Raw genomic sequence first — 21,954 nt, 5'->3', positions numbered from 1 at the left:
TCACAGGTCCTGCATGTAATTCCACACCATCTTAATTTTCCCTGCCAACTATAAACTGATGGAGATTTGTCTTCATCAGCCTTAAGTAAATACTTTATCTTTTTTGTAATAAACAAACACTGATTGACAACACACTAATCAATGCTGTTGGAAGAGTAAAACACAAACTGTGATAGAATAAAAACCAAAAGAACTGTGTAAATCAGACTCAAAAATAGAAGTTGCTGGAAAAGCTTAGCAGGTCTGGCAGCATTTGTGAAGATAAATCAAAATTAAAGTTTCGGGCAAGATGCTGCCAGACCTGCTGAGTTTTTCCAGCAACATCTGTGTTAATGAAACACACGAGTTGTTTGCAAAGCCAGCTCTCAGAGGGACCTCATAAAGTTGCAAGTAATGGGAGCATAGGCACTTGTGTGTCATTGATCTAATGCTTGGGCTGCTTGTTGTGATACTCTCTCTACCTGGAACTTACATGAAACCTGGTGAATAAAATCAAGGCACAAACTCAAAGTTGCAACTGAGTTCAGACCAGGAGATGTAATTGATTTTGATCAGTTTGAAGATAAAAAAAAAATAATATGGGAAATTAATCTAAATAGCTACAACTTTGACAAATTCAATTCAGTGCATAGTAAGGCACAGGGAAAAATGTGGGCATCACCGGGTAAGGCTGCATTTGTTGCCCATTCTCACAATCTTTGTGAAGGTGGAAGAAAGTAGCTTTCTTGAGCTCATGTAATCTGTGCCACTTAGGGATACGCACAGTGTTGGTTACAAGATTTGGATGCAGTCATATTGAGGAAATGCCAAGCCAATATAGTTCAAAACTAGGATGTTACTCGGTTTTGAGAGTAACTTGTAGGTTCCTTAGTATCAGCTGCCCTTGCATTTCTAGGTGGCAGAAGTCACAGATTTGGAAGGTGCTATTGATTAAGATTACCAAGGAGAACCTACAGTTATATAATGCTTTCCATGCAGTTCAATTCATTCCATACATAGAAGTCATAGAGTCATACAGATTGGAAACAGACTCTTTGGCCCAATTTGTCCACGCTGAACATACATCCCTGTCTGACCTAGTCTTACCTGCCAACATTTGGCCCTTAAAACACTTCCTATTCATACAACCATCCAGACGCTTTTAAATATTGTAATTGTACCTTCCCCCAGAGCTTCCTCAGACAGTTCATTCCAAAAATGCAATGCCCTTTGTATGTTATCCCTCAGGCCATTTCATAATCTTTTCCCTCTCACCTGAAACCTCTGCCTTCTCATTTTGACCTTCCCCACCCAGGAAAAAGGAGATTGGTTAATTATCCTATGCATGCCCCTTATGATTTATAAACCTCTAGTTCTCCAGCTCCAGGTCGGAGAAACAAATCACTGATTCAAGGGGCCACGGGCACTTATGAATAATGCTCCCTGCTGGCCTCTCTGGGTTTCCTTCCTCACTAGAGATCAGGGGCTTCACTGGATTTCCCTAGAGTGAAAGGTCATGCTTCTAGACAGCATGGTTTTGTGCAGGGGAGGTCTTGCCTCACTGACTTGACTTCATTTTTTGAGGAGGTGACAAGGATAATTGATGAGGGAAAAGTGATTGGTGTTATCTACATCATAGATTTCTGCAAAGTCTTTGACAAGGTCCCTCACGGGAGATTGGTACAAAACTTGAAGTCACATGATACTGGGGTGAACTGGCAAGATAGATACAGAATTAGCTTAGTCACAGGAGACAGAGGGTGGCAGTGGAAGGATGCTTTTCAGAATGGAAGGTTGTGACAAGTGTTTCCAAGGGGATCAGTTCTGGGATCTCTGCTGTTTGTGGCCTACATAAACGATCTGGGGGAAATCGTGGCTAGTATAATTAATAAATTTGCAGATGTAACAAAGATTGGTGTCGATGCAGATAGTGAAGAGGATTGTCAGAAGATATGGCAGAATATAAATGAGATGGAGGCATGTGGAGAAAAATGGCAGATGTGAGATCAAATACAGGTAAACACTATAGTGACCGAACCTTATGAGGATTGACATGCAGAGGGATTTGTGTGTGCAGGTCCACAGATCACTGAAGGTGGCAGCACACATAGACAATAGTACCTGATGAAGGGCTTTTGCCCGAAACGTCGATTTTCCTGCTCTTGGATGCTGCCTGAACTACTGTGCTTTTCCAGCACCACTCTAATCTGGAATCTGGTTTCCAGCATCTGCAGTCCTTGTTTTTACAAAGTAGTACATAAGGCATTTGACCTGCTTGCCTTCATTGGAAGGGGCATTGAGTGTAAGGATAGAAATGATATGCAGCAGCGTTATTGAACTTTAGTTATGCCACACTTGGAATATTGCAGTTCCGATCAGCAGACTACCAGAAGAATGTAGATGCTTTGGTCAGAGTGCAAAAAAGAATGTTTACCAGGATGTCGCCTGCTATGAGAGATTTTAGCAAAGAAGAAAAGTTGGATTGACTGCGTTAGCTTTCACTGAAATGAAAGAGATTGAAGGGTGACACGAGTGAAGTTTACGAGATTGAGAGTGGCATGGATAGAGCTTTTTATTTCCCCAGGGTAGAGGCGTCAATTACTAGGGGACACAGGTTCAAGGTGTGGAGTGGGGTGGAATGGTGGATCTGAAAGGGATGTGTGGGGCACGTTTTTTCACACAGAGTGGTGAGTGCCTGCAACACGCTGTCAGAGGAGATGCTGGAAGCAGACACAATACCAGCATTCAACAAACACCTAGACGAATAAATGAGTGGGAAGGTACTCGAGGGATGCGAATCCTGCAAGAAACACCACTTCAGTATGGAGGGGCCAAGTGTATTGGCGCAGGTTTGGAGGACCATAGGGCCTGTTCCTGTGCTGTATTCTTCTTTGTTCTATTACACAAAACATCTGCCACCCCCACCTCGGGTACAGGAACCATCTCCCTTTCTCCGCCTCACGATCCTGTTCCCTGATGGGACATTCCGGGCAGGGAGGATAAAAAAAAACCCCGTCTGCAGACCCAGGAGCTACTCATTCTACAGGCTTTCACACAAAGTTTCCGAAAACACCTGCTGCAGGCATCACTTACCTCTGCAAATACAACCAAGAGAGATCACGCGTGGGAATGTCTGCGCAAGCGTATCTTACAATGCAGGAGATAGAAAGAGTCCATTACCCCGTAGTATTATGGGTAGCCAGCTCACCATTGGAATCCGTACTGTAGCTGCGGTTAAACATTTGTTGTCATATCGGATAGATAGGTGTTTTGGAATTAATGGACAAACAGACTCCCATGCGTAGGAACAGCTATGGTTGGGTCTCACATATAACGGCAACTATCACCGGAACAATTCCTTCAATGTTTGCTCAGCAATGCTTTAGGGTGGGATGCTTTAGGGAGTGTTTTCTGTGAAGAACTGTCAATATCGCATTCTCGTAAATGTACCAGGGCATGCATTTTACTTATGCCAGTACATGAGGAAAGAGCAGGGAATCCTTGGGACACAGGCCACAGCTTCTTTATTAACTCCTTAAGGGTGTAGTAGCTGCCAGCATCGTCTTTTGTTCTTGCCATTCCTAAATGCCCTGAGAAGATTCCGCTGAACTCATTTCAGGTCTATTTACTGTATTCTATTTTGATTATAGTGTTTCCAAATGATTTGCACACAGCTATAGGCATTTCAGACTCAACCACTTTGCTGTGTTTGTGGAGCAATCTGGAGGTCAGATTATAGAACATAGAACAATACAGCACAGAACATGCCCTTCGGCCCACGATGTTGTGCCGAACTTCTAACCTAGATTAAGCACCCATCCATGTACCTATCCAAATGCCTCTTAAAGGTGGCCAATGATTCTGACTCTACCACTCCCACGGGCAGCGCATTCCATGCCCCCACCACTCTCTGGGTAAAGAACCCACCCCTGACATCTCCCCTATACCTTCCACCCTTCACCTTAAATTTATGTCCCCTTGTAACACTCTGTTGTACCCGGGGGAAAAGTTTCTGACTGTCTACTCTATCTATTCCCCTGATTATCTTATAAACCTCTATCAAGTCACCCCTCATCCTTCGCCGTTCCAACGAGAAAAGGCCGAGAACTCTCAACCTATCCTCGTACGACCTACTCTCCATTCCAGGCAACATCCTGGTAAATCTTCTCTGCACCCTCTCCAAAGCTTCCACATCTTTCCTAAAGTGAGGCGACCAGAACTGCACACAGTACTCCAACTGTGGCCTAACCAAAGTCCTGTACAGCTGCAACATCACTTCACGACTCTTGAATTCAATCCCTCTGCTAATGAACGATAATACTCCATAGGCCTTCTTACAAACTCTATCCACCTGAGTGGCATCCTTCAAAGATCTATGTACATAGACCCCAAGATCCCTCTGTTCCTCCACCTGACTAAGAACCCTACCATTAACCCTGTATTCCGCATTCTTATTTGTTCTTCCGAAATGGACAACCTCACACTTGGCAGGGTTGAACTCCATCTGCCACTCCTCAGCCCAGCTCTGCATCATATCTAAGTCCCTCTGCATCCGACAACAGCCCTCCTCACTGTCCACAACTCCACCTATCTTCGTATCATCTGCAAATTTACTGACCCACCCTTCGACTCCCTCATCTAAGTCATTAATAAAAATTACAAACAGCAGAGGACCCAGAACTGAACCCTGCGGAACTCCACTTGTAACTGGGCTCCAGGCTGAATATTTACCATCTACCACCACTCTCTGCCTTCGACCGGTTAGCCAGTTTTCTATCCAATTGGCCAAATTTCCCTCTATCCCATGCCTCCTGACTTTCCGCATAAGCCTACCATGGGGAACCTTATCAAATGCCTTACTAAAATCCATGTACACTACATCCACTGCTCTACCCTCATCCACATGCTTGGTCACCTCCTCGAAGAATTCAATAAGACTTGTAAGGCAAGACCTACCCTTCACAAATCCGTGCTGGCTGTCCCTAATCAAGCAGTGTCTTTCCAGATACTCGTAAATCCTATCCCTCAGTACCCTTTCCATTACTTTGCCTACCACAGAAGTAAGACTAACTGGCCTGTAATTCCCGGGGTTATCCCTATTCCCTTTTTTGAACAGGGGCACAACATTCGCTACTCTCCAGTCCCCTGGTACCACCCCCGTTGCCACTGAAGACGAGAAGATCAATGCCAACGGTACTGCAATTTCCTCTCTTGCTTCCCACATAATCCTAGGATATATCCCATCAGGCCCGGGGGACTTGTCTATCCTCAAGTTGTTCAAAATGTCCAACACATCTTCCTTCCTAACAGGTATCTCTTCTAGCTTAACAGTCCGTTTCACACTCTCCTCTTCAACAATACGGTCCCTCTCGTTCGTAAATACTGAAGAGAAGTACTCATTCAAGACCTCTCCTATCTCTTCCGACTCAATACACAGTCTCCCACTACTGTCCTTGATCGGACCTACCCTCGTTCTCGTCATTCTCATTATCGGACCTACCCTCGTTCTCGTCATTAGAATGGCAAGTTTCTCTTCTGAAAAGAAGACCATATTTTTATTTCTATTTTATTTCCTTTTCGACTGTGGAGCAAAGTTAGAAAACATTACTTTGAACTAAGAGAACTGTAGAAAGAAAACGACCACTGTTTAAAAAGAAATGACTCTTGCTGAATTTGCCTGTCATTTGCAAAGCAAGAACATTGAATGATTGCGGAATAAATTATGTTAAATATCAAAGCGAGACAACTTCTCACTACTTGTTCATTTTTGGAAAAATTCTACGCAGTGACAATGGTTTGACAATGCCTAGCTTTTACATTGACCAGGAGGAGTGGTTTGGAGAAAGAATAAATTAGAAACAACTTTTGGATTATCGTGACCAGTTTTTCCATGTGAGCAAGAAGGGAGAATCTAACTTCTGCAGAGAAAGTAACTAGAGAGAGCTCTATATCTCTCTAACCTACATCTGAAAAGTACCAGTAAATCCAGCTTTTTAAAAGTGATTTGTAGGATGGAGGCATAGCTGACTGGTCAGTGTGTTACCTTTGAAGGGGCTTTTTAGTGATTAGTACATATGATTGGTTTGTTTGGCCATTTCAGAGGGTAATTGAGAGTTAATTACATTGGAATTAGATGAAGGCAAGACCAGGTGAGGATGGCAGTTTCCTTACCTGTAGGATTACAGTGAATCAGGTGGGATTTCCTGAAAGTAGTTTTATGGTAGGCAATCAACACTGAATTCCAGTTTTTGTTTCTATTTTATACATTCAAATTCCACCCCCACCTGATTTGAACCCTGGTCCACAGAACATTAGCTGAATTTCTGGATTAATAGTCTAGTGATTATAACCACTATGCCATTGCTCCCCATTCCTTATGTTAGTTATTTTCATCTCCCCATTTCCATAATACTACTTTTTGCATATCCCGACTGAAGGAACAAAAGGAAAAGTCTCCAGAATAATGTAAAGATCTGTTCCAAATGTCACAAAGCTAGTCCCTTTTGTTTTCTAAATGTTGTTCCTTGGCTCAATGATACTCTGTCCTTGATTTTTTCAGAGGGCAATAAACCAGCCAGGCTCTCTGGTTTGGTAGAGAAATGAAAAGGATTTTGAGAGGCTTTTTGTTTATTTGTAAACAGATGAGACTTCAGGCCAAAGTAGTCATGTTTTAGAAGTGACCAGTATAATGAAAGGGGAGTGATCCCCTCTCCAGCTGAGTAGTTTAGTTCAGACTTAAACTGGTGAGGAGTTCAACAGAGAGCTGTTTAATCTCTTTCTCTCTCTCTCTCGCTCCAGTATACCTGCAGTCGGTGGCACGACCAAAGATATTGGGTAAGCATGCCCATGCTCACTTTACATTTCAGACACATTGGAGATGCTCCCACTTTAAATTTAGTGAGGCAGTCTGGGACCAACTGGACCCTGTGGAGAATCTTCAATTGTAGGGCGTGGGTCCTGTTACAAATGGAGATCCTTCTTGCATTTTCCCAGATATCCCCCATATTTCAGAAGAGATCGCAACATGCAACTCCCTCTCCCATACATTACAGAGCTGTTCGGTCTCTTCCAAGGGATGGTCTCCCAACAGATAATAAGCTTTACTAACAGGTATTGTACCTTCAGCACTCAATACCCTCTTCTCCATGTCGGATAGTTAGGATAGTTAGAAGTACAATACCTTTTTGAATGAAATTTCTAATTTGGAAGAAATGAAGGAGATCCCCACTGAGCAATTCATATTTCTGAGCCAACTGGTCAAAGGACATCAATATGTACCCTTCAAATAAATCAACCAGGCAAAACACACCCTTTAACTTCCCATACTTTAAACCCAGAGTTCATCACCCCTGGCTGAAAACCCGGCAGAGCAACTATGGGTGTCAAAAATTATGTTTCGGCATTATTGCCCATACCCTTACGCATTGACAGTATTGATGAATACTGGGCTATGGCAATATTCCTTAACTGTTTCATTTTGTCGACGAACAGCAGGTTAATAAGGGGGCATCTTGCCTCAGATGCTTCAATGTCCAACCAAAGTCCAACATTCAGGAGTGAAATGGGCCTATTGGAAGCACCGTCCTCTGGGGCCTTCCCTTTTTTAAGAATGAGAGAGATGTTCACATCTCTTAGAGATGATGGCAGGAAGCCACAAATATGTAAGTCATTAAACATACTAAGCATTGTCCCTGACAATATACTCACAAATTCCATATAGAGCTCACTGGGGAGTCCATTAGAACATAGTGCCTTTCCATTCTGGAACAGCCTCACACCCTCCTGCACCTCTTGGTCTGACAATGGGGCATTGGAGGAGAGATTCTTGTTCAGGATCACTCCCGGAAGGCCTAAATGCATAAAAGAAAACTCCATCCTGACCCGCCCACTCTCAGAGCTTTCAGATTGGTATAATTCAGAGTAAAGTTTCCGAAATGCTGCATTAATCCTTTTAGAATTGTAGGTTAAATTTCCAGTGTCCTCTCTGATTGAGGTAATGGCTTGGAGGACACTCTTTTTCCTAGTAAGATATGCTCGGTACTTGCCTGGCCCATCCCCATGCTCAAGCAGCCTTTAACTTGCGAATGTAAATTCCCTCTTGGCTGTCCATGTGAGCATGGAGTTCAGCATAGATGGAAATGCTGTGATCCTCTGCAGTTTTACCAGCGAGGTCTTGTCAAAGTATGCCTTTTCAGCTACTTTCAAATGCGTCTCAAGCAAGCATTGTTGCTCACCTGTCTGCTATTTCTTACTGGCTGAATAGGAAATAACCAACTCTCCAGCATAGGCTTTAGATGCTTCACAAAGAATGGATGGGCTACTGGCTGAGCCTGAATTAATATCTTTAAAAGCCCTGAACTCAGTAGAAATAAATCTAATAAATTTGCTATCCTTGAGGATAAAGGGTCCAGTCACCAGTGACTCAAGCCTACCACAGTATTCTTACTCTTAATCATTAAATACACAGGGGCGTGATCAGAAATAGTGACATTGCCAATTTTACATGACGCCACCAAGCCCAGATGTGCTGCAGGGGTCAGAAAACAAACAATTCTGGTGTGGCATTTATTGGTTTTGAAAAGATCGTGAAGTCTCTGCCAGTAGGGTTAAAGTGCCCCCAAACATCCGACAATCCCAATTCAGCACACAAATCCCTTAATTGTTTAGATCACAAAGAAGAGACTGGCAGACTTTTGAGCAATCTGTCTACTGTAGAGTCTATGAGACAATCGAAATCCCGTCCTCTGATAATATGTTGAGATGCAAGTTTAGCCAGTCTAGAAAGTATTCTTTTTAAATAAAATGGCCAACCTTCTACTCCTCATATTGACATGGTCGTACCTATTCTGTTGCAGCTTCAAATGCCCTGCCTCATCCAAGTGTGTTTCTTGGAAAAAGGCAACATCCATCCCTTTTAGTGCTGGAAAGTGCCTCCTTTCTCTTGACAGGCGAATGACTCCCCTTAATATTCCACCTGCGTCACTTAACATATCTTCTATAGCACCATTTAGTCTCCAGACAGGAAGAATATGAATTACCAATCGCTGAGCTTTAATGCAAAAGAATTTACAAAACCCAAAAACTACACAGACTAAAATGACTACAGCCTATAAATCTACAAAACTTACAAAAACGACAAATAGCAAAAACAGAAACACAAGCAATTGCCAAAGGCACTGATTGGAGGAATTTACCCCCACTCCACCCCCCCACCCTTCAAAGGGGGAACTTCCACATCCTCCAACTCTACGAACCATCCCGACCGTCCGCCCAACTCCTACCAACTAGGGACATGCCACATATACCGACAACTTGGTCGAGAAAAATAAAGACCAACCAAGAGCAAGGCTAGTACCTTAGACAAGTAAACTAAAAATAAATATGTCACCCATCCCTTAATATAACTGAGAGATTAAAGATAAATACTCTCTCTATCCCAGACATCATTTCACACAACTTATTAACTGAAAGGAGACTCGACAAAGTCTTTTTCAAAGAAGAACAAACTCAAACAGCTCTGTCCTCTGTGCCTATTCGGCCATTTGACTTAAGTCAACATGTCTACAAAGTTCTTTGCTTTCTCTGGTGAGTTGAACAAACAGACAGATTCATTATGATTGATCCAAAGAACTACTGGATATCTTGAAGTATACTGGACCCCAATCTCTCTCAATCTCCTCTTGGCGCCATCGTAAGACTTCATTTCCAGATCACTGCCACTGAGAAGTCTAGACAAAACATAACCCTGGAGCCGCCATATACCGATACCCTCGCGTCCCTCCCCTGGGTTCTTGAGGCTTCCATGACCCTCTGCTGGTCTTTATAATGATGGAACCTTACCAGGACAAGGTGTTGGCGCTGATCCACACCTGGCTTTCATGCCGTGATCCAGTGGGCTCTTTCATTTGTTATCCTTCCCTTCTCAATATGCCAAAGAATTCCAGGAACCACTACTTGAAGAACTCCACTAGCCACTCACTTTCTGTCCCCTCCATATGCCAACAACGTGCAGGTTCTTTATTCTGCACCTGTTTTTGTGATTGTCTACCAGATCCAACAGACCATGAACCTGTGTTTCCAGGTCTTCAGTTTGGCTCTTGCAGGAGTCAGTCTCTGCTTCTACCCTTGCAGCTCGGTGCTCGAGTTCATCGGTCCTTTTCCCCCAAGTCTAGCAGCAGGGCAAACACAGGAGCCAGCTTCTCTTCAATTACTTACCTGGATCTCCTTCCCCAGATTCACGACATTGTGAGATTTGGCCAGCTCCTCAACCAGGGTCTGCCGAGGAAGCAAGCCTGCTGCTTCAGTGGGCTGGGCTGTGGCTCCGGCTCCGGGAGATCTTTGTCCTTTTCTCGGCATTCTGGAGCAGCAAGGACAAAGGTCAGTCAATTTTTCAGGTTTCTAGCTCCTTTACTGTGTTTTTATTCACAGAAAAATGTGACGGGTTCTAGCTCTCTCAGGTTGTTGGTGCAGCATGGAACCCAGCAAATGTGATCCTAACAGAATGCCACCATCTCGAATTCCCCAAACAATGTTATTTTAATTACCCCAGTTCCAGCTTCTTTGACTCTGGATCTGAATACAGTGAATCCTTGGCTCATCCTATGTGAGACTCAGAGACAAACTGCAACGGCTCCCTAAGATCCTGGAGAGATTTGAAAACTGGCCCTTTGTCCTGGGATCAGACGGATTCATGTCAGGGAGACATTACTGAGAGGTGGAGATGCGAAACAAGACTAAGTGGATTCTAGGGGTGGTCTGGGAATTTGTTGAGAGAAAAAAGGAAATTAGACTGAATAACTTGACACAAGCTATTGGATGATGCAGCTTTTCCCTGGGAAAGTTTATTTGGCCAACACCACCGTCTTCTCGACCCCTATCACCCCAAATGTTAAACCTCTGAATATTGGCGTTTTCCTGGACCATGGGAGTGGACCAGTGTCATTTTACAATGTGGACACAGTGTCCCATCTCCACACTTTCACCCACACTTTCGCTGAGAGGGTTTTTCCCTTCTTCAATCCGGCATCAAAGAAAAGTGAAAAGAATTCAGCGCCACTGACAACCTGCAAGATTTAAGATCACTCACGGGTCCTGCATTTAATCTTACACCATCTTCATTTCTCCTGCCAGCTACAAACTGATGGAGATATGTCTTTGTTAGCATGAAATGAATACTTTATCTGTTCTGTAATAAAGAAATATCGATGACAACACACTGATCAATGCTGTTGGGAGAGTAAAACACAAACTGTGATGGAGTATAAATGAAAAGAACTACAAATGTTGTAAGTCTGACTCATAGAACATAGAACATAGAACATAGAACATTTCAGCGCAGTACAGGCCCTTCGGCCCTCGATGTTGCGCCGACTTGTCATACCAATCTGAAGCCCATCTAACCTACACTATTCCATGTACATCGATATGCTTGTCCAATGACGACTTAAATATACTTAAAGTTGGCGAATCTACTATCATTGCAGGCAAAGCATTCCAAACCCTTACTACTCTCTGAGTAAAGAAACTACCTCTGACACCTGTCCTATATCTATCACCCCTCAATTTAAAGCTATGGCCCCTCGTGCTCGCTGTCACCATATTTGGAAAAAGGCTCTCCCTGTCCACTTTATCTCATCCTCTGATTATAGAACATAGAACATAGAAGAATACAGTGCAGTACAGGCCCTTTGGTCCTCGATGTTGCGCTGATCCAAGCCCACCTAACCTACACTAGCCCACTATTCTCCATATGCCTATCCAATGCCCGTTTAAATGCCCATAAAGAGGGAGAGTCCACCACTGCTACTGGCAGGGCATTCCATGAACTCACGACTCGCTGAGTTAAGAATTTACCCCGAACATCTGTCCTATACCTACCACCCCTTAATTTAAAGCTATGCCCCCTCATAATAGTTGACTCCATACATGGAAAAAGGTTCTCATGGTCAACCCTATCTAAACCCCTAATCATCTTGTACACCTCTAGCAAGTCACCCCTAAACCTTCTTTTCTCCAATGAAAACAGCCCCAAGTGCCTCAGCCTTTCCTCATACGATCTTCCTACCATACCAGGCAACATCCTGGTAAACCTCCTCTGCACCCATTCCAGTGCCTCCACATCCTTCCTATAGTATGGCGACCAAAACTGCACACAATACTCCAGATGCGGCCACACCAGAGTCTTATACAACTGCAACATGACCTCAGGACTCCAGAACTCAATTCCTCTACCAATAAAAGCCAGTACGCCATATGCCTTCTTCACCGCACTATTTACCTGGGTGGCAACTTTCAGAGATCTGTGTACATGGACACCAAGATCTGTCTGCTCATCCATACGACCAAGTATCCGACCATTAGCCCAGTACCCCATCTTTTTGTTACTCTTACCAAAGTGAATCACCTCACACTTAGCTACATTGAACTCCATTTGCCACCTTTCTGCCCAGCTCTGCAGCTTATTTATATCCCGCTGTAACCTGACACATCCTTCCTCACTGTCAACAACTCCACCAACTTTCGTATCATCCGCAAACTTGCTCACCCAACCTTCTAGCCCCTCCTCCAGGTCATTTATAAAAATGACAAACAGCAATGGTCCCAAAACAGATCCTTGCGGAACTCTGCTAGTAACTGCACTCCAAGGTGAACCTTTACCATCAACTACTACCCTCTGTCTTCTTCCAGCCAGCCAATTCCTAATCCAAACCTCCAACTCACCCTCAATGCCATACCTCCGTATTTTTTGCAGTAGCCTACCATGGGGAACCTTATCAAATGCCTTACTAAAATCCATGTACACCACATTTACCACTTTCCCCTCGTCCACCTCCTTTGTCACTTCCTCGAAGAATTCAATAAGGTTTGTGAGGCACGACCTGCCCTTCACAAAACCATGCTGACTATCCTTGATCACATTATTCCTATCCAGATGTTCATAAATCCTATCCCTTACAATTCTCTTTAAGACTTTGCCCACAACAGAAGTGAGACTCACCAGCCTATAGTTACTAGGGTTATCCCTACTCCCGTTCTTGAACAAAGGAACCACATTTGCTATCCTCCAGTCTTCTGGCACTATTCCTGTAGACAACGAGGACATAAAAATCAAGGCCAATGGCTCTGCAATCTCCTCCCTTGCTTCCCAGAGAATCCCAGGATAAATGCCATCAGGCCCAGGGGACTTATCTATTTTCACCCTTTCCAGAATTTCCAACACCTCTTCCCTACATACCTCAAAGCCGTCCATTCTAATTATTTGTGACTCAGTATTCACATTGGCAACAATGTCCTGTTCCTGAGTGAATACTGATGAAAAGTATTCATTCAGTATCTCCCCAATCTCTTCAGCCTCAACACGCAACTTCCCACTACTATCCTTGACTGGACCTATTCCTATCCTAGTCATTCTTTTATTCCTGACATACCTATAGAAAGCCTTAGGGTTTTCCCTAATCCTACCAACTAAGGACTTTTCATGTCCCCTCCTTGCTGCTCTCAGCTCTCTCTTCAGATCCTTCCTGGCTACCTTATAACTCTCAATCGTCCCAATTGAACCTTCACGCCTCATCTTTACATAGGCCGCCCTCTTCCCTTTAACAAGGGATTCCAATTCCTTATTAAACCATGGCTCCCTCACACGACCCTTTCCTCCCTGCCTGACAGGTACATATTATCAAGGACACTCAATAGTTGCTCCTTGAACAAGTTCCCCATATCAATTACGCCCTTGCCTTGAAGCCTACTTTTCCAAGCCACGCATCCTAAGTCATGCCTCACCACATCATAATTTCCCTGCCCCCAGCTATAACTCTTGCCCTGCAGTGCACACTTATCCCTCTCCATCACTAAAGTAAAAGTCACCGAGTTGTGGTCACTGTCCCCAAAGTGCTCACCTACCTCTAATTCTAACACCTGGCCTGGTTCGTTACCCAGAACTAAATCCAGTATGGCCTCACCTCTTGTTGGCCTGTCTACATATTGTGTCAGGAAACCCTCCTGCATACATTGGACAAACACTGACCCATCTAACGAACTTGAGCTATAGCTTTCCCAATCAATATCAGGAAAGCTATAGGCCCCCATAACAACCACCCTATTACTTTCACTCTTCTCCTGAATCATCCTCGCAATTCTTTCTTCTACGTTTCTAGGACTATTAGGAGGCCTGTAAAAAACTCCTAACAGGGTGACCTCACCTTTCCTATTCCTAACCTCAGCCCAAACTACCTCAGATGGCGAGTGTACATCCATCGTCCTTTCCACCGCTGTAATACTATCTTTGTCAAGCAATGCCACACCTCCCCCTTTTTTACCCCCACCTCTGACCCTACTAAAACATTTAAACCCTGGAACCTGCAACAGCCAATCCTGTCCCTGTTCTACCCATGTTTCCGTAATAGCCACAACATCGAAATCCCAGGTACCAACCCAAGCTGCAAGTTCACCTACCTATTTCGTATACTTCTTGCATTGAAGTATACACACTTCAAGCCACTTTCCTGTTTACAGGCACCCTCCTTTGAGATTGATGCCATGTTCCTAACCTCCCTACACTCCAGGTCCTGCACCCTAAAGCTATAGTCTAGGTTCCCATGCCCCTGCAGAGTTAGTTTAAACACCCCCCCAAGAGCACTAGCAAACCTCCCCCCAAGGATACTGGTGCCCCTCAGGTTCAGGTGTAGACCATCCTGTTTATAGAGGTCCCACCTTCCCCAGAAAGAACCCCAGTTATCCAGATACCGGAATCCCTCCCTCCTGCACCATCCCTGTAGCCACGTATTTAACTGTTCTCTCTCCCTATTCCTCTACTCTCTATCACATGGCACGGGTAACAAACCAGAGACAACAACTCTGTTCGTTCTAACTCTGAGCTTCCAACCTAGCTCCCTGAAAGCCTGCCTAACATCCTCAGCCCTCCTCCTACCTATGTCATTTAGCCAAAGTGGACCACGACTTCGGACTGCTCCCCCTCCCCCTTAAGGACCCAGAAAACACGATCAGAGACATCACGTACCCTTGCACCTGGGAGGCAACATACCAAACGTGAGTCTCTCTTGCCCCCACAAAACCGCCTATCTGTGCCCCGAACTATCGAGTCCGCAATAACTATTGCTCTGCTCTTCTCCACTCTTCCCTTCTGAGCAAGGGGAACAGTCTCCGTGCCAGAGGCCTGAGCCACATTACTTACCCCTGGTAAGTCATCCGTCCCACAAGTATCCAAAACGGTATACTTGTTCTTGAGGGGAACGGCCACAGGGGGTCCCTGCACTGGCTGCCTCCTCCCAGTCCCCCTCACTGTCACCCATCTGTCTGCAATCTTTGGAGTTACTACTTCCCTAAAGTTCCGATCTATGACCCCCTCTGCCTCCTGAATGATCCTAAGTTCATCCAACTCCAGCTCCAGTTCCCTAACACGGTCTTGTAGGAGCTGGAGATGGGTACACTTCCTGCAAGTGTAATCAGCAGGGACGTCCATGGCATCCCTTACCTCAAACATGTTGCAAGAGGAACATTGCACTGCCTTCACTGCCATCCCTCTAAATGTAACCTTTAAAAAAAAACTGGGTCTAAACAATAGAACAAGCAAAATGCAGCACTTACCTACTTCCCACAACGGGTCGTATTATTAGGTTAGAGGAGGAGGGCGGGTGGGAGGCACTACCTCCGTAGTGCCTCGGGTTCTTCTCCTGCGTGCTTTTATAGGAAAAAAAACCTTTTATAGGAAAAAAAAAGCTTACGCTATACCTGCTTCCGAGTCCCGGCTGCCCCTCTGGTCTTCGTCACTTCCCCCTTCTGCTCCCGCTCTTTCTGTGAAGAGAAAAAAAAACACCGCTGCCCACTACCGGTAAGTAATTTTAAATTAAACTGTCTTACCTTAGCTGCTGCTCGCACTCAAAATGTCTTATATGTCTCTATTAAGTCACCTCTCAACCTTCTTCTCTCCAACAAAAACAGCCTGAAGTCCCTCAGCCTTTCCTCACAAGACCTTCCCTCCATACCAGGCAACATCCTAGTAAATTTCCTCTGCACCCTTTCCAAAGCTTCCACATCCTTCTTATAATGCGGTGACCAGACTGTACACAATACTCCAAGTGGGGCCGCATCTGAGATTTGTACAGTTGTAGCATAACCTCATGGTTCTGGAACTCAATCCCTCTATTAATAAAAGCTAAAACACCATATGCCTTCTTAACAACCCTGTCAACCTGGGTGGCAACTTTTCAAGGATCTGTGTACCTGGACACCGAGATCTCTCTGCTCATCTACACAACCAAGAATCTTACCATTAGCCCAGTACTTTGCATTCCGGTGACTCTGACCAAAGTGAATCACCTCACGCTTGTCTGCATTAAACTCCATTTGCCAACTCTCAGCCCAGCTCTGCAGCTTATCTATGTCTCTCTGTAACCTACAACATCCTTTGTCACTATCCACAACTCCACCGACCTTAGTGTCTTCTGCAGATTTACTAACCCACCCTACTACGCCCTCATCCAGGTCATTTATAAAAGTGGCGAACAGCAGTGGACCCAACACCGACCCTTGCGGTACACCACTGGTAACTGGACTCCAGGATAAACATTACCCATCAACCACCACCCTCTGTCTTCTTTCAGCAAGCTAATTACTGATCCAAACTGCTATATCTCCCACAATCCCATTCTTCCGCATTTTGTACAATAGCCTACTGTGGGGAACCTTATTGAATGCCTTGCTGAAATCCATATACACCACATCAACCGGTTTACTCTCATCTACCTGTTTCATCACCTTCTCAAAGAACTCAATCAGGTTTGTGAGGCATGACCTACCCTTCACAAAACCGTGCTGACTATTCCTAATCAAATTATTCTTTTCTAGATGATTATAAATCCTATTTCTTATAACCTTTACCAACACTTTACCAACAACTGAAGTAAGGCTCATTGGACTATAATTACCTGGGTTGTCTCTACTCCCCTTCTTGAACAGGGAAACCACATTTGCTATCCTCCAGCCTTCTGGCACTATTCCTGTAGACAATGACAATTTAAAGATCAATGCCAAAGGATCGGCAATCTCCTGCCTGGCTTCCCAGAGGATGCTAGGATAAATCCCATCCAGCCCCAGGGACTTATCTATTTTCACATGTGCAAGATTTCTAATACTTCTTCCTTGTGAACCTCAATCCCACCTAGACTAGTAGCCTGTATCTCAGTCTTCTCCACAACAACATTGTCATTTTCCAGAGTGAATACTGTCAAAAAATATTCATTAAGTGCTTCCCCTATCTCCTCTGACTCCACACACAACTTCCCACTACTATCCTTGAATGGCCCTAATCTTACTCTCGTCATTTTTTTATTCCTTAAATACCTATAGAAAGCCTGAGGGCTTACCCTGATCCTATCCGCCAACAACTTCGCATGTCTCCTCCTGGCTCTTCTGAGCTCTCTCTTTAGGTCTTTCCTGGCTACCTTGTAACCCTCAAGCCTTCACATCTCATCCTAACATAAACCTTCTTCTTCCTCTTGACCAGAGATTCCACTTCCTTCGTAAACCACAGCTCCCGCGGTCTGTAGCTTCCTCCCTGCCTGACAGGTACAGACTTATCAAGGACACACAGGAGCTTTTCCTTGAATAAGCCCCACATTTCTAATGTGCCCAACCCCTGCAGTTTCCTTCCCCATCCTATGCTTCCTAAATCTTGCCTAATCGCATCATAATTGCCTTTCCCCCAGCTGTAACTCTTGCCCAATGGTATACACTTCTATCACTAAAGTAAACATAACAGAATTGTGATTGCTATCACCGAAGTGCTTACCTACTTTCAAGTCTTACACCTGGCTGGGCTCATTGCCCAGTACCAAATCTAATGTGGCTTCGCCCCTTGTTGGCCTGTCTACATACTGTGTCAGGAAGCCCTCCTGCACACACTGGACAAAAACTGACCCATCTATAGTACTCGTACTATAGTGCTTTCAGTTGGAAAGTTGATGTCCACCATGACAACTACCCTGTCTCTCTCACTCCTATGGAGAATCATCTTTGCTATCCTTTTCTCTACATCTCTGGAACTATTCGGATGCCTATAGAAAACTCAAAACAGGGTGACCTCTCCTTTCCTGTTTCTAACCTTAGCCCATACTACCTTAGTTGATGAGTCCCCAAACATCCTTTCTGTAACTGTAATACTGTCCTTGACCAACAATGCCACCCACACCCCTCTTTTACCATCTTCTCTGTTCTTACTGAAACATCTAAATTCTGGAACCTGCAACAACCATTCCTGTCCCTGCTTTCAAAAGTAGAAGTTGCTAGAAAAGCTCTGCAGGTTTGGTAGCATTTGTGAAGATAAATCAAACTTAACGTTTCAGGAAAGATGCTGCCAGACCTGCTGAGTTTTTTTTCCAGCAACTTGTTTGTATATGAAACATGATGTGTTGTATGTAAAGCCAGCTCTCAGAGACACCTCAAAACGTTGCGAGTAATCGGAGCATAGTTAATGTGTGTCAATGGTCTAATGCTTGGGCTGCTTGGTGTTACATCCTCTCCACCTGGATCTTACATGAAACATGGTAGTTAAAATCAAGGCACAAGCTCAAAGTTGCAACTGATTGCCGACCAGGAGAGGTAATTAATTTTGATAAGTCAGCAGGTAAAACAACAAATTAACTTAGGAAAGGAATGTAAGTAGTTAGAACTTGGACAAATTCAATTCAATGCACAGACAGGGGGAGATGTGGGCATCACGGAGTAGGGCTACTTTTGTTGCCCATTCTCACTAACTTTTGGGAAGATGGAAGAAAGTAGGTTGTTTGAGCTGGTGCAATCCTTGGCATATGGGGACATGCACAGTGTTGATTACAAGATTTTGATGCAGTGACATTGAGGAAGTTTCAATATAGTTCAAAATCAGAATGATACTTGTTCTTGAGGGCAACTTGTGGGTTCCTTTACATCTGCTGCCCTTGCGTTTCTAGGTGGAAGTGGTGACAGATTTCAAAGGTGCCACTATTAAGATAACCAAAGAGAACCTACAAATACATAATGCTTTCCATGTCATTCACTTCATTCAGTATAAAGAAGTCACAGAGCCATACAGAATGGAAACAGATCCTTTAACCCATTTTATCCATGCCCACCATACATCCCAGTCTGACCTCATCCATCTGCCAAGATTTGTCCCTCGAATCACTTCCTGTTCATACAACCACCCAGATGCCTTTAAATGTTGTAATTATACTTGCCTCCAGAACTTCCTCAGACAGTTCATTTCAAACATGCACAGCCCTTTGTGTGTTATCCCTCAGGCAATTTTATACTCTTTCTGCTCTCACTTGAAACCTCTGCCTTCTAATTTTGGACTCCCCCACCTTATGAAAAAGAGATTGGTTCACCACCTTATCCATGCCCCTCATGATTTTATAAACCTCTAGCTCTGCAGCTCTAGACTGAGAAACTAATCACTGATTCAAATGGTGATGGGCATTTATGAATAATCCTCCCTGTCATCCTCTCTGAGTTTCCTTACTCACCAGAGATGTGGGGCTTCATGGGATTTCCCAGAGTGGAAGGTCATGTTTATAGACTGCATGGTTTTGTGCAAGGGAGGTCATACCTCACTAACTTGAGGAGGTGACAAAGATGATTGATGAGGAAAAAGTGGTTGGTGTTATGTCCATCATAGGCTTCTGCAAAGCCTTTGACAAGGGCGCCATGTGACTGGTGCGAAAGGTGAAGTCTCATGTTATCAGGGGTGAATTGGCAAGATCGATACAGAATTGTTTTAGTCACAGGAGACAGAGAGGAGCAGTGGAAGGATGCATTTCAGAATGGAATGTTGTAACAAATGGTTCCAGAGGGATCAGGGCTGGGATCTCTGCTGTTTGTGGCCTACATAAATGATTTGGAGGAAAACGTGGCTACTCTAATTAGTAAGTCTGCAGACGTAACAAAGATTGGTGCTGTTTGCAGATAGTGAGGAGGATTGTCTGAAGATATAAAAGAATATAAATCACATGGAGGCATGGGCAGACCAATGGCAGATTTAGTTTTGGAAGGTTAGGTCTAGGTCGGAAGTATAGTGAGAGAACCTGAGGAGGGCCGATATGCAGAGGTATTTGGGTGTGCATGGCCACAGATCACTGAAGGTTGCAGAACAATTAGATAAGTTAGTTAAAAAATGCCTATGGCATGCTTGCCTTTATTGGAAGGGGCATTGAGTGTAATGATAGAAACGTTCTGCTGCAGCTTTATAGAACTTTAGTGAGGGCAAACTTTTAATATTGCAGTTAGAATACCTACAATGTGGAAACAGGCACTTCAGCCCAACAAGTCCACATCCACCCTCCAAAGAGTAACCCATCCAGACCCATTCCCTTACCCTATTACTCTACATTTAACCCTGACTAATGCATGTAGCCTACACATCTCTGAACACTTTGGGCAATTCAGCATGGCCAATTCACCTAACCTGCACATCTTTGGATTGTGGGAGGAAACCGGAGCACCAGGAGGAAACCCATGAAGACATGGGGAGAATGTGCAAGCTCCACACAGACAGTCATCAGAGATTTGAATGGAACCCGGGTCCCTGGCACTGTACCACACCGGTGCGAAACCTGAGGCACAGTGCAGATCACCAAGTTACCAGAAGAATGTAAATGCTTTGCTCAGGGTAGAGAAAAGGATGTTTACCAGAATGTTGCCTGGTATGAGAGATTTTAACTGAGAAGAAAGGTTGGATAGAATGTCATTTCACTAAAATGCAAGAAGTTGAAGGGCAACACTAGAGAAGTTTATAAGATTTGGGCAGCACTTTGGCACTGTGGTTAGCACTGCTGCCTCACAGCAAGAGAGACCCGGGTTCAATTCCCGCCTCAGGCAACTGTCTGTGTGGAGTTTGCACATTCTCCCCGTGTCTGCGTGGGTTTCCTCTGGGTGCTCCGGTTTCCTCCCACAGTCCAAAAATGTGCAGGTTAGGTGAATTGGCCATGCTAAATTGCCCATAGTGCGAGGTGAAGTGGTAAATGTAGGGGAATGGGTCAGGGTGGGTTGCTCTTCAGAGGGTCGATATGGACTTGTTGGGCCGAAGGGCCTGTTTCCACACTGTAAGTAATCTAATCTAAATTGTGAATGACATGGATAGTGTGGAAAGTGTGAGGCTTTTTCCCAGGATGGAGGTATCAACTACTTGGGGGGACAGGTTCAAGGTATGGAGTGGGGTGGGATGGAGGATCTAAAAGGGATGTGTGAGGCACGTTTTCTTCACACAGCGAGTGGTGAGTGCGTGAAACTCGCAGCCAGAGCAGGTGGTGGAAGCAGACACAATAGCAGCATTTAAGATATACCTGGACGAGTACATGAATAAGAAGGTGGAAGAGAGAGACGAATCCTGCAAGTAAAGACAGTATTATGATGGAAGCGCCAAATGTATTGGCGCAGGCTTGGAGGACCGAAGGGTCTTTCCTGCGCTGAATTACTCTTTGTTCTATTACACACAACGTCCTGCACCCTCACCCCACCTCGGCTACAGAACCAACCCACCTCTTTTTGCTCCACGATCACGGCTGTTCCCTGATGCGACGCTTCCCAGCAGACAGGATGAAATTAAAACCGTCTGCAGACCTAGGAGCTACACATTCTGCAGGCTTTGTGGCCTTCACACAAAAGTTCTGCAACCATCCGCTCCAGGCATCGCTGACCTCTGCAAATACAACCGAGAGGTCGGAGGTGGGGAGGCTCTGCGCAAGCGCACTGTATCTTACAGCGCAGGGGATAGAGGAGGTTCAACACCTTGTTGTCTTATGGGTAGCCAATACGCCATTCGAAGCCGTATGTGAGCTGTAGTTACACATTTGTCATGACATCATAGAATAGGGTGTTTTGGAATTCATGGATAAGTGGAGTCCCAGACAGAGCAGCAACTGTTGTGGAGTCTCACACATAACGGCAATCATCGCCCGAACAATTCCTTCAATCACACATTCA

General features: G+C 44.5%; 1 protein-coding gene across 2 annotated transcripts in view; it reads right to left on the bottom strand.

Annotated features, from left to right (window-relative positions):
• The window catches only part of LOC140455295 (erythroid membrane-associated protein-like), a 54,407-nt gene extending 32,743 nt beyond the window's left edge, over window positions 1-21,664 (bottom strand). The window contains exons 1-4 of one of the 2 annotated variants that reach the window (XM_072550046.1): window positions 21,511-21,658; window positions 16,923-16,994; window positions 15,727-15,789; window positions 10,195-10,336 (exon numbers count right to left, since the gene is read on the bottom strand). In XM_072550046.1, the coding sequence (XP_072406147.1) occupies window positions 10,195-10,335 (141 nt within the window). In that variant the 5' untranslated portion in view covers window position 10,336; window positions 15,727-15,789; window positions 16,923-16,994; window positions 21,511-21,658. Of the gene's footprint in view, window positions 1-10,194; window positions 10,337-15,726; window positions 15,790-16,922; window positions 16,995-21,510 lie in introns of both variants that reach the window. The other variant, XM_072550045.1, reaches the window with a different exon arrangement.
• Window positions 21,665-21,954: the final 290 nt, after the last annotated feature.

This window comes from Chiloscyllium punctatum, chromosome 30 (genome assembly GCF_047496795.1).
Source record: "Chiloscyllium punctatum isolate Juve2018m chromosome 30, sChiPun1.3, whole genome shotgun sequence".
NCBI classification, from domain to species: domain Eukaryota; kingdom Metazoa; phylum Chordata; class Chondrichthyes; order Orectolobiformes; family Hemiscylliidae; genus Chiloscyllium; species Chiloscyllium punctatum.
Note: the sequence above shows the minus strand (reverse complement) of the source record. Positions and strands in the feature narration are given on the sequence as shown.